We start from the raw sequence: 13,868 nt of genomic DNA on the forward strand, positions 1-13,868 counted from the left end.
TTCCCTATGCACGGGTTTGGCATCTCTGGAATACAATCTTATCTGCATCTGGTTGAAAAGAATCCATGTATAACGTGGATCTGCACAGTTCAAACCTGTGTTGTTCAAGGACCAACTGTTCAATTTTCAAGTTCGGGTTTCCTTGCATGCTAGTGGGATCCTCAGAGGGTGGGGGCAAGAACTGACAGAGAGAACCATCCAGAAATAAGGGGTACAGTGAAAGTCTTCCATGTGCTGTTAGTAAATCTTCAGAGACTCTGTTTTGAGGATTTTAGCTTTGAAGGGCACAGCATTCCACAGGGAAAGAAAGACCTGATCTACTCGTGTTGCAGATTGGCTATTCTTTTCTTTTCTTCCTTCTTTCTGGTAACAGATTAAAAACACAGTAACCCCCTCTTACCAATTCTGGAAGTAGAAAGAAATTGGGGGAATTATGTAGGTAAACGTGTTACCCTTTTCTTTTTTAAAGCATTTATCTCTTTCTGATGGTTTTATTTTGTTTTTGTTTATCTCTTTTTGATGCTGATGAGGTAGAAACCTATTTTTCAGGAATTACTGGTAAAAATCGGTTCCCCATTTTCTAATACAATAGTGTTCTTTTTGGGTTTAATTCCTGCAGTTCCTGGGCTCAACCTTCATTGTCCTCAAGAAGTGGGAATGCCCCCAGAAAGAGAAAATGGAAAAAGGGGAAGGGGAGGAGGAATGCAGAACCCCCCTCCACCCCCAGGGGATGTATGTTTCTGAGAAATCCAAACCAGAATCTCATCCCTCACTCCCTGGTCCACAGCCTCAGAGTCCGTGTATGTCGTCTCCCTGCAGTCCATGAACTCCCAAGGCCGGAGTCAACCAGTCTACAGGGCTGCCCTAACAAAGCGAAAGATTTCAGGTATGTTTCTAAGGATGCATTTGGTCAAACCATAGTCTGGTATGAATGCTATGTTGTTTCCAAATGATGCTGGCTGAATGATGAATTACATGAATTTTACTGAGGCTAAAAGAAATAACAGGGCAAACGTGGTCACATTTTGGGTGTAAGCGTGCTGCTTTCATATGCAAAGGATAGAGTGCTCTTGTGATGGAACACATTTCACTATTTATTTTGAGTCACTTCACTGTGCAGTAGATTTGCTGCGATAGAAGCGTTCATTCCAGTAAAGGTGCAGTCTGACTCAAGCCTAAATTGCCTTGGGTGATGCACTGGACGACATGAGAGAGAAGGAAGAGCAGGCAGGAGGTGGTGCATGCAAGATAAGCACACACATGTTATTTCAGCTATATCTGCATTAAAATGACTTTCAGAATCCTCAGAAAAAGCATCATAGTGGTTTGCTGAGAGCCTGATCACTGTCCACATGGTTACATTTCCCAAGTCCTTTCACAGACATTTTCTATATTCCTGATACATTAACAAATGACAGGTACCTTTTCTGGACCACATATCTTAATTTAAAGAGGCAATCTGCAATATAATTGTTTTCATGAGTTCACAACATAAAATCAAAATTACACTTTTTTACACTGTATGAAGTTCCACAAATACAATGTTTCACTCTTACTATTGATGACTTGCTGCCATAGGATAAGTCCCTATATCACTTTTCTAGAAGGCTAAATATTTTCACCTTCCCCTGCTGGTGGTAACATCCACATCCTTTTGAAATATGGTTCCTGAAAAGTGACAAGAAAAAATGAAACAAAAAACTAAAACAAACAAAAAACCCAAGAGACTTACAGACTAATACTGAAGATGCCTTGTGAGTCTTTTGAACTGAGGCTATAAGCTTTGCAACTGTGGTATGTTCTATTGAGAACAAAGGTAAATCTCTGTAAGAAATTGGCAAACTGACTTCTGGTTCATATCTGAACACGTTTTAATCTGTCTTGGACTCACACCTTCTAAAATGTGAGGGCATCAAACCCAATGTGAATCTTCCAGTTGTTTGAACCAGAATTTTCATTTCATGCCATGATCATCAAGGACATGTGAGTTGAGTTTTCCTTCTCCTAAACTTTTGCTTCCCATAAAAATGTTATTATTTTCCAGAAACTTACAGTGCATATTGAGAAAGCACTGAGTTACTTGGACCATCTTTCACCCAGGCAAAGCATCCCCTTTGTACTGTTTTATATGTCGATTGGGTTGGGCAGCTTTTAAACTGAAATGCTCATGTCTTTCTTTCTTTTTTCTTTTTTTGTTTTTGTTTGTTTGTTTTTGAGACGGAGTTTTTGCTCTGTCTCCCAGGCTGGAGTGCAGTGGAGCCATCTTGGCTCACTGCAAGCTCTGCCTCCTGGATTCACACCATTCTCCTGCCTCAGCCTCTTGAGTAGCAGGGACTACAGCCGCCTGCCATGCCAGGCTAATTTTTTTGTATTTTTTAGTAGAGACAGGGTTTCACTATGTTAGCCAGGATGGTCTTGATCTCCTGACCTTGTGATCCGCCCACCTTGGCCTCCCAAAGTGCTGGGATTACAGGCGTGAGCCACCACGCCTGGCCAAAATGCTCATTTCTTAGCCTGTGTTTAAGAAATGCAAGATGGAGATTTTTGTTTTTCTACACTGACTAATCAAATAATTGTTTACCTTTCTATCAATTTCATTTTGTCTACATTACACACAAGCAACCTAAAACTTATGTAGGGTGAGTAATAGCCTGTCTAGGACTGAGGAGCTCAGAGCAGAACCTGTTGTGAGAGAAAGCCTTTCTCTGGGTCTCATTGTCATTTCAGAAGAGGACGAATTGGATGTACCTGATGACATAAGCGTCCGAGTTATGTCATCTCAGTCTGTGCTTGTGTCCTGGGTGGATCCTGTTCTGGAAAAACAGAAGAAAGTTGTTGCATCAAGGTACTTTTGCTTATTTATTTGTCTTTATATATGAGAGATGGGTTTTTTCTGGCCCTGAAAAGATATGTATTTAATGATTTTATTTTCTGACTTACATGAATGCTAGCCTCTTTTGTAGCTGAACAGCTGAATGGTAAATATTCTATGACAACCTAGTTAATCCCAACTGTGCTCACACATTTCCCACAAATCAGATGTTACCAGGGCCTCGTGTGTAGTACACACAGCAGGAACTCACATCTCACTTGCTCAGTGATTTATCTTATGTCTGGAAATTTCCTAGATTCCATTTCTTTCTTTGCCTCTATTTGTGTTTTGCTTTCTCTCATTGATGTTCTGTTCATGCACAGGGTCCACTTTGGGAGGAGTCTCACGGTTCCTCCTGTGATTCAGGAAGAGTCACTGTAGGATGGGCTTTATGTAGATGGTGGACAATGTCTAATGCCTTACGCTTAGTAGCTCCTCATTAGACTTTGCTAAACACTGGCTTGCTTCATGTCTGGCTCATTTATACATAATACTTACCTTCTCTTAAACCATGATGTTATGCTATTCTGGCTTTTATATTCATTTGCAACAGCAATAAAAGGCAAACCAATCATGAGGTTAAAATATTCTTATGTTAAAAGGCTACTAGTGAACATCGTTTCTAGTTAGTGGTAGATTAATATAGCCATCAAAATTTTAGTTCTGTGACTGAATACATTTAGTAACCAAGACAAAGCCACAGATGTGGTAGCCTGGTTATTATGTATTAATTTTTCAACCTCTCTGCAACCAGGAAAGGGGAATATAGTTTAAAACGAATGGGATACGATGATGGCATTATATATATATACATATATATAAATGTTTATTCATATTAGATATATAGTTTCCTCCACTGTCTGCTAGTAAAAAAGATATCTGCTTTTTTTTTTTTTTTTGAAAGACCTCAGAAGATTTGTAGCGATTCTCTCCCTAGCCATGTGGTCTTCATCAACACGAAGTGTTCCTTTTACCATTGGACTTTGATTTCCAACATCTTGCTGAAACCAGAGAAGGCTTGAGTTTTCTTAGCAGAACTGTTGTGTTAATTGGTGTGCTGTGTCTTCAACTGAAATCTTCTCCTGATATATTCAGTGTAACAAATAGCACATTTTAAATATATCAAATGCTTTCTACTGCAAAGAGGCCACAAAGACAATTTCTTTGAAAGGGAATCAAATAAATGATGTTTGTGGCTCTTAGACTATCGAAGGTGTCCGCTGTCAGGGGCTGCTGAACTGTCCATATTTGGTCATACTGTATTTCTCCCCCGATAACCATGCACCACAGTTCCTTTTGTAGATGACTCTGTCCTGCTCTGTTTCACATTTTTGCTTCTTTTCACGGTAGTAAGTCTACTCAAAACCACATGTTCCCGTTCCTCTTGAACCTATGGAAAACACGCCTGATTTGGGATGAAATGAGTCTTTTTGTCTTTCTTTTCTGGAGAGCTGAGATAACCTTGGGCCAGGTCTCTACTGATGCCTTGAGTAGACACAAATACAGATGCACACACACACACTCATACGCACAAACACGTATCCCTGATAATGTAGTTCCTTCATAAAAGCTGTCTCCTTTCTCTCCCTTCCCTTTATAATCTCTGCTTGCTCTTTTGAGCAGTAAGATTTTTTGGTCTTGAAAAGACACTAACCTCTGTTTTTTTCTCCTACTTTAGACAACTTTGCTTGGAACTTAAGCAGATTCTTTGAGCCAGTCACATAGTCAAAAGTTTAGATTTTTCTCCTCTTTGATTTTCTTACTTACCTCCCAAAGTCATCACTTACGAGGAAGGAAAAACAAGGCATCTAGTGTTGAGTTGCAGAGAATTTGATGGATCATTGTGTTGTGTTTTCTTATAGACAGTACACTGTGCGCTATCGAGAGAAGGGGGAATTGGCCAGGTGGGATTATAAGCAGATCGCTAACAGGCGTGTGCTGATTGAGAACCTGATTCCAGACACCGTGTATGAATTTGCAGTCCGTATTTCACAGGGTGAAAGAGATGGCAAATGGAGTACGTCAGTCTTCCAAAGAACACCAGAATCTGGTCTGTATTTGAAATGGCCTTTGAATTTTCAATTTGGGAATTACACCCAAAATAAGACTTAAAGACAATGTAAGATGCCAGTAGTGACAAAGGCCAGCATGGGCATTTTTGAAAGTTGCATTAACCCTACATTTTGGTAGAGTTTCTATCCATACATGCAAAGAAGTTAAAGAACTGTTCTTTGGGTCCATGTTTTACCATTTGTTGGCCTTTTCCACTGGCATGTTGTTCTGTTGTTCCGACATGTGGAGCACATTAAATCCCAATGTGTAGCATGTATCAGTCACCATTGTATGCGTGAATGCCTCTGGGTAATGGATGCTCTTGCATGTAGGAAAGCCTCTGCTTTCCTGAGGCTGAGGCTGCATTTGATTCTGGGAAAAATTTTGGTCTGTATCCAAGGCTACCATTCTTTTCTCTTAAACTATGTCTTTCAAAGTTTTATTAAGATGAAGTTGGAACTGGATCTTAATCTTCTTTTATATTTCAATATTTGACAATGAAAGAAATTCTGAATTACTAAGACAATTTCCCTAGATATGTCTAAACTCACTAAATGAATTGGTTGTACTGACATAAATCACTATATTACTCAAAGAACCAGTGTGGAATTTTCTCTCAGGTATAATAAAAATTAACACAGTAGCTCTTCAACAAAAAAAAATGTGTACCTAGAGACCATGTGCTATTTACATCTAGAATGTCCACTAAGGCATTTAAAAATGTTTCATTCCTTATCATTTTGTAGCTCCTACCACAGCTCCTGAAAACTTGAACGTCTGGCCTGTCAATGGCAAACCTACGGTTGTTGCTGTATCGTGGGATGCACTACCAGAGACTGAGGGGAAAGTGAAAGGTAGGAATCTTATTCCCTAAACTATAAGATGCATTGATTCTGATGAACATGGCCTCTGCTTATGGCTTTGTTGACTGAAAAAGAAATAGGGAAGCAACATACATCTAAGAGGTGCTCACCCAAGGGACAAGGATATTTCATGCAAGATTTTCATTGCCCAAGATCCAAGCAGTCACAAAAGTGACTATTCTTTTCATCCTATGAAGGCTTTTTGCTGTTGCTGTTGGGAAGGATGTTTTTCATTGCATGGGTGTGACAGCATAACCTTTTCCCAACTGAACAACACCCTGGCTTTCATGCTATGGGTCTTTTCATTGTGCTAGGAAGATCACAAAAGCAGAGGTCAGCAGGAATCCTGCAGAGCCATCAATATCTTTCATGGGACCATAAATACATTTAATGGGTTTGAAAAACTCAAGTAATAATTGCTGGAAAATGGATTTATTCCCTATTTGTCACCATTTGTTTGTTTATGTATTTATTGATGACAAGGAAAACATAACACCAAAATAGCAAAAAGCTAGATATTTTAAAGAACAAAAATAGAGTAAAACATTCACAACTAGTTAAATTTTAAAATAGTCTGTTGAGAATACTAAATACACACAAAAATCTTTTATTTTTAATGTAAAAGCATTTAAGAACCTTTTAGAATCTGTTTGGAGACATTTTAAAGAGCCAGGCTGAAGTTTTTCCTGGCACTGCCTATGCAAATATACTCTAAGAATAGAAAGGAATGGAGGTTTTATTCAAGAAATAAATAATTTTTATTGTTATTAGATTTGAGGGGCAACTTTAAGTCTAATATATCCAGAAACTATAAAATGTTTGTGTAAGCTTAAAGAAATCCAGAAAATTACTACTAATCTCCTTTGAGATTTTCTTAATTGAAAAAACTGAATGGTTCTCTTTTATATTCGTCCAAAACTATGTTTGCTGACACGTAGTATGTCTTTTCATGGAATAATAGAAGTTAAGGAAGGTCGATGTGGAACTGTATTTTCTATACTTAATGCTTTTTCACTTTTTGCTTTTTTTTCAAGAATGGATTGTACTATTCTTTCTCTCTCGCTCTTTTTTTTTTTTTTGCCATTGGAATAGATCCACAACAAGAGAAAAATATTAATTTGGTCCCTTTAAATCAGGGATGTCCAATCTTTTGGCTTCCCTGGGCCACATTGGAAGAATTGTCTTGGGCCACACATAAAATACACTAATGATAGCTGATGAGCTTTTTAAAAAAAGGGTCATGCATAAATCTCATAATATTTTAAGAAAGTTTATGAATCTGTGTTGGGCCACATTCAAAGCTGTCCTGGGCTGCGTGCAGCCTGTGGGCCACGGTTTGAACAAGCTTGCTTTAAATCATTCTTTTTACGACAATTTGAACTTCAACTTCCTCTGTATTAAGTATTGTTGTGCTGCTGAGAAGACCTCTGAAAATTGAATAAAGACTTTTTTTGCTAACTACTTTTTGTTAGCTAAAAAATGAAAAGGTAATTATTGCACATCTAGTGACTTTATTACCATGCAACTTGTGTACTCTTTCTCTCTCTGTCATCTTAGTTGATATTTACAGTTCCTTGGCAAAAGAAGTTCCATGGTAGTCAATTAAATATTGCCAGAAATAATAACTGCAACTGAGTTTTTATGTCCAAAAGAGCTCGCGTATCTTAACCCTGCTTAGGTAGTTTTCATAAGGATGTAGTGGTGAGATTAAAATTAATAATTGCATCGGGGCATTTTCTATGTACAAGAAATATAAAACATAATAGAAGAATATACTTTGACATGGCTAAACTTATTTTCCAGATGGATTTAATTTATTTTAAAATTTGAATCACAAAATTTTATAGACAATGGGTTCTCTTAATTCTTACTTTTGACCACCACAAATGACAAGTTTGTTGATTTTCAATGAGAAATGAATGCTGTGTTTTTTCCAGATAAATGCTGCAAAAGCATTTTTGGTTGAAACTTTTTTTTTTTTTTTAAATGAATGTACTTTTTAAAGATTGGAGCTAAGGGAAAATAAAAGATCATCCATGCTCCTGATAATTGTTGACTTTTCTGTGATTCAAGTTATTTTTCTTTGCTCCTACTCATTTCTTTTTCTTTTCTTTTCTTTTCTTTTTTTTTTTTTTTAAGACATAGTCTCACTCTGTCGCCTAGGCTGGAGTGCAGTATGCAATCTTGGCTCACTGCAACCTCTGCCTCCAGGGTTCAGGTGATTCTCCTGCCTCAGTCTCTCGAGTAGCTGGGACCACAGGCACATACCAGCATGACTGGCTAATTTTTGTATTTTTAGTAGAGATGGGGGTTTCACTCTGCTGGCCAGGCTGGTCTCAAACTTCTGACCTCAGGTTATCTGCCCACCTTGGCCTCCCAAAATGCTGGGATTACAGGCGTGAGCCACCATGCGCAGCCCCTACTCATATTAATTTGATGTTTTGTAAATCTTGGGTTCATTGAGAGGAAAATAGGCATGACAATTTTTAGTTGAAGGTGAAAATTATTTTTTAAAATATGATTCCCTTATGTTATAATATTTCCATGTAAGCATAGACATATTTTAGTTCCTTGGACTGAATTTGCTATGGTTTTCCAAATTCAGGGCTATTATATGACTACAGAGTAAGCCAATTACAGATGGAAACATTAGATATCACATAAATCTATTACTTAGCAACTTTTCTTCACAGCTCTAAAATACTGTGAAATATCTTTATCAGCATATACTGAGTAAGAACTTTTTAAATTCCTATAAAAATGAAATTATATTTCAAATACGGAATTTTTCTGGCTAAATGTGCTAAGAAAAATAACCCAGGTTAATAAAGTGAAACTCTTGAAGATGTCAGAAGCTATTCAGGATCCATTCCTAGCAGTTGTCACTTCTTTTTCCTTAGTTTATTCTATCAGGACATATTGATCATAGCAAATTAGTAAATAAATACAATTTTAGAAACTCAATGGTGTATAAATTTGGGGGAATTGTATGAAGACTGGCCTCCTGGCTTTCATGTGTTTGATTTGCTTAAAATAGCAAAGTGTCAGCTAATTAAATACACAGCCCTGTCTGGTTGTCCAAATGAATGTGAGTTCACCTTCTGCTGTGTCTTTAGGCTCCAGCTGGTGACTTGGCATGCATTGCTAGTGTATTAATTTTAGTAATGCACGTGCTAATTCGTCCTGCCCATATAGTCTGCCTGCTGGACACAGGACTGTTTTTAGTTTCCTTCTTCCAACCATCTGCCAAATCATTTCAGAATACATTCTTTCATATGCCCCGGCTCTCAAACCATTTGGAGCAAAGTCCCTCACCTATCGTGGAGACACTACTTCTGCCCTGGTGGATGGTCTGCAGCCTGGGGAACGCTATCTTTTCAAAATTCGGGCCGCAAATAGGAGAGGCCTGGGACCTCACTCCAAAGCCTTCATTGTCGCTGTGCCAACAAGTAAGCATCGTGTGTCTGTGGCTGTCTTCTCTCTCTCTCCATTCCTGCTGTTTGTTTTGTGTTCGTTTGAGTCATGCTCTTGGGTTTGAAACTTCTCAGCGATGATTTTTCCAGGCTAAGTTGCATATTGATTTTTAAAATATTTTTGTGTTCTCTTTAGAAATTAGTCTTCTCAAAGATTAAAATGTTGCTGATTATTGATAACATTAATTATTATTGCAGTATGATTAATGTATTAATTATATGATTAATCTGACATCACTATTAATTTTAGGCTTGTGGTGACAGGGAAAGAACATTTTTAGAAATGGTAATGTGGAGGCCAAGACGGGCAGATCACGAGGTCAGGAGATTGAGACCATCTTGGCTAACCCTGTCTCTACTAAAAAATACAAAAAACTAGCCGGGCGAGGTGGCGGGCGCCTGTAGTCCCAGCTACTCGGGAGGCTGAGGCAGGAGAATGGCGTAAACCCGGGAGGCGGAACTTGCAGTAAGCTGAGATCCGGCCACTGCACTCCAGCCTGGGCCACAGAGTGAGACTCCATCTCAAAAAAAAAAAAAAGGAAATGGTAATGTGACATTTTTCATTGTTAGCTCTCTTCAGTTTCTATGTAGCTTTAAAAATGTTTAGTTTGCAAAAGCAGAAAGGACAGGAGATGGGTGGGGGTTAAAAAAATTACCCACTGGGTACAGTATTCACTGGCTGGGAGATGGGTTCACTAGAAGCCCAAGCTTCACCATGATGCAATATATTCATGTAACAAACCTGCACGTACAACCCCTGAATCTAAAATTTAAAAAAAGTAAAATTTAAAAATAAGATTAAAGTAAAATTTGTGGTTTGTATTCCATCATTTAGGAATGCAGCTGTACCCAGAAGGATTTCAGTTGTCTAGCTTACCTGATCCATATCCAAACCAAACACATTAATAAAGATCCACAACTGGAGGGGAGTGTTTTTGGACCATGTTTTCTTTTCTACTTCCTCACATTTATGCTGGATATTGGCAGCTTTTCCTTCATTATGTGCTATGAAGACCCATGGTAGACTGCAATATTAGACAATTTTGTCATGCAAAAATCTGTGAAATGGATGACATTTGCCCCTCTGGCGCTCTCACTGCAATATAGGTTCCTCTCCGCTATAGAATCTCTTCCCTCAGTCAGTCTGCTCTGAAGACAGGGTGATTACAGTACATTTAATATAATGTTTGCCTATCCCAGGAGTTTTTTATTTTAAGCCTTATTTGAGAATTATAAATGTGTCCACTATTAATGGAATTTTAAACAAGAAGGAGGAAGCAGGTAAGGACATGTTATGGAAGGAGGGAACTTTTTGTAATGCCTTAAAAATTACAAATCGGTTGCTCGTCACACATTCCCCATCACTTTGAGTATAGATTGTTCAGCAATTTGCACCAGGTGTATTTGTGTTTCTTGTCTATTAAGGATGGCTACAATGCATTTGTAATACACTGACAATTAGTTATATTAAGAAAATCCTATATAAGATTTTACATTTATAAAATAAATGAGTTACTTCAAAGTACTCATTTCAGAATTTCTTCACATAATAAGATGTGGCATAACCTGGATTCAACAGATAGAGATTTAATTCACGTATATTTTCTAGGACTATATTTGTTACTTAAAGCAAAATATAAGTTTTAAAAAAGAATGCTATCATTGAGAAAACACGTTTCCAGTGCTCTAAGGAATTAGAAATTAGCCATTATGACAACTGACTTGAAATGCCTCCATATGCTGTTTTTAATACTTTGTCTCACCTCCGCTTTCACTTTTGAGTTTCTTCTTTGACAGGCAATTCTTTAAAATCTGTTGCAGCCAGTAAGGCGGATGTTCAGCAGAACACGGAGGACAATGGGAAACCGGAAAAACCTGAGCTTTCCTCACCTTCTCCCAGAGCTCCAGCTTCCTCCCAACACCCCTCTGTGCCTGCTTCTCCCCAAGGGAGAAATGCCAAAGACCTTCTTCTTGACTTGAAGAACAAAATATTGGCGAATGGTGGGGTGCCCCGAAAACCCCAGCTTCGAGCTAAGAAGGCAGAGGAGCTGGATCTTCAGTCGACGGAAGTCACCGGGAAGGAGGAGTTGGGTTCCCGGGAGGACTCGCCCATGTTGCCCTCTGACACCCAGGACCAGAAACGGACCCTGAGGCAGCCAAGTAGACACGGCCACTCGGTGGTTGCTCCCGGCAGGACTGCAGTGAGGGCCCGGATGCCAGCGCTGCCCCGAAGGGAAGGTGTAGATAAGCCTGGCTTTTCCCCGGCCTCCCACCCCCGCCCAAGGGCGACCCCCTCGGCTTCGGCCTCTCCTGCTCACCAGGCGGCCACCCAGGGCACCTCTCACCGTCCTCCCCTGCCTGCCAGCTTTCATGACAACGACTTGGTGGATTCAGACGAAGACGAGCGCGCTGTAGGCTCCCCCCACCCCAAGGGCGCCTTCGCCCAGCCCCGGCCAGCCCTGTCCCCCAGCCGCCAGTCCCCCTCTAGCGTTCTGCGCGACAGAAGCTCGGTGCACCCCGGTGCAAAGCCAGCCTCGCCAGCGCGGAGGACCCCCCATTCAGGGACCGCAGAGGAAGATTCCAATGCCTCAGTCCCACCCTCAAGACTTTCTCCACCCCATGGGGGATCATCTCGGCTGCTGCCCACCCAGCCACACCGGGGCCCTCCACTCTCCAGGGGCGGGAAGGATGGTGAGGACGCCCCAGCCACCAACTCCAATGTTCCATCGCGGTCCACTATGTCCTCCGCTGTCTCTTCTCGTCTCTCGTCCAGGACACAGGTCTCTGCGGGAGCGGAGGCTTCTGATGGCGAAGGCGACGGTAACGGCGATAGGGAAGACGGCTGGAGGCAGGCGGAGGCCACGGCCCAGACGCTGCGGGCCCGGCCTGCCTCTGGACACTTACATTTGCTCAGACACAAGCCCTTTGCTGCCAACGGGAGGTCTCCAAGCAGGTTCGGCATTGGGCGGGGACCTCGGCTGCAGCCCTCCAGTTCACCACAGTCCACTGTGCCCTCCCGAGCCCACCCCAGGGTTCACTCTCACCCGGATTCCCACTCTAGGCTTAGCTCAGGTATCCATGAAGACGAGGAGGATGAGAAGCCGCTTCCTGCCACCGTTGTCAACGACCATGTGCCTTCCTCCTCCAGGCAGCCCATCTCCCGGGGCTGGGAAGCCGTAAGGAGAAGCCCCCAGCGAGGGGCCAGCCTGCATCGGAAGGAACCCATCCCAGAGAACCCCAAATCCGCAGGGGCAGATGCACATCCTCAGGGCAAATACTCCTCCCTGTCCTCCAAGGCCCAGGACGTTCAACAAAGCACAGACGCGGACACGGAGGGTCATTCTCCCAAAGCGCAGCCGGGGTCCACAGACCGTCACGTGTCCCCTCCTCGTCCTCCCGCAGCACGGTCACAGCACCATCCCGGGCCCAGTGTTCCCAGAAGGATGACACCCGGCCGGGCTCCAGAACAGCAGCCACCTTCTCCTGTCTCCACGTCCCAGCACCAGCTGGGCCCCCAGAGCAGAGACGCGGGGCAGTCACTTTCCCAGCCCAGGCTCGCACTGGCCCCGGCCAGGGGGCCTCGCCCCACATCCCAGGGCCGCTCCTACTTCTCCTCGGACCCATACACGGCGAGCTCCCGAGGGATTCTCCCTACGGCCCTCCAGAACCAGGACGAGGATGCCCAGGGCGGCTACGATGCAGACAGCACAGAAGTCGAGGCCCAGGATGTGCGGGCCCCAGCGCACGCTGCGCGAGCCAAGGATGCAGCCGTGTCCCTTCCCAAGCACCAGCAGGTGGAGTCTCCGACAGGCGCCGGGGCAGGTGGCGACGACAGGTCCCAGCGCGGACATGCGGGCTCCCTCGCCAGGCCCAGCCGACCCAGTGGCCCCCAGTCTCGCGCCCGCGTCCCCAGCAGGGCAGCGCCCTACTCGGGGCAGAAGGAGGAGGGCGCGATCCAGGCCACACCCGGGAAGTCGGAGCCCCCTTCCAAGAGGCCCCTGTCCTCCAAGTCCCAGCAGTCGGTCTCGGCCGAGGACGAGGAGGAGGAGGACGCGGGGTTTTTTAAAGGCGGGAAGGAAGACCTTCTGTCTTCCTCTGTGCCAAAGTGGCCCTCTTCCTCCACTCCCAGGGGCGGCAAAGACGCCGACGGTAGCCTCGCCAAGGACGAGAGGGAGTCTGCCATCGCGCTTGCCCCTCGCGGAGGGAGCCTGGCTCCTGTGAAGCGACCTCTCCCCCAACCTGCAGGCAGCTCCCCCAGGGCCTCCCACCTCCCTTCCCTACCGCCGCCTCGCAGCGCTGCCACCGCGAGCCCTGTCGCGGGCACCCACCCCTGGCCGCGGTACACCACGCGCGCCCCTCCCGGCCACTCCACCACTCCGATGCTGTCCTTGCGCCAGAGGATGATGCATGCCAGATTCCGTAACCCTCTCTCCCGACAGCCTGCCAGACCCCCTTACAGACAAGGTAGTTTATTTTTTCAAATGATCTTTCTTTGAAGTGTTCAGTAGTGTTCATGGCAATGCCTGAGAGGTTTTTATTCTATTTTATTTAGCACCTACTATGTCCAAGCACCGTGTTAAGAACTTTGCACATGTGACATAATTTCAT

At 43.1% G+C, this 13,868-nt stretch overlaps 1 protein-coding gene across 1 annotated transcript in view; it reads left to right on the forward strand.

Moving 5' to 3' along the window:
- Nucleotides 1–13,868, forward strand: part of FNDC1 (fibronectin type III domain containing 1) — a 102,453-nt gene that overhangs the window by 51,693 nt on the left and 36,892 nt on the right. Inside the window, exons 6-11 of the mRNA XM_023205847.2 lie at nt 788–886; nt 2,728–2,845; nt 4,735–4,922; nt 5,671–5,778; nt 9,048–9,236; nt 11,082–13,724. Of these exons, the coding sequence (XP_023061615.2) occupies nt 788–886; nt 2,728–2,845; nt 4,735–4,922; nt 5,671–5,778; nt 9,048–9,236; nt 11,082–13,724 (3,345 nt within the window). The remainder of the gene's footprint in view (nt 1–787; nt 887–2,727; nt 2,846–4,734; nt 4,923–5,670; nt 5,779–9,047; nt 9,237–11,081; nt 13,725–13,868) is intronic.

This window comes from Piliocolobus tephrosceles, chromosome 5 (assembly GCF_002776525.5).
Source record: "Piliocolobus tephrosceles isolate RC106 chromosome 5, ASM277652v3, whole genome shotgun sequence".
NCBI classification, from domain to species: domain Eukaryota; kingdom Metazoa; phylum Chordata; class Mammalia; order Primates; family Cercopithecidae; genus Piliocolobus; species Piliocolobus tephrosceles.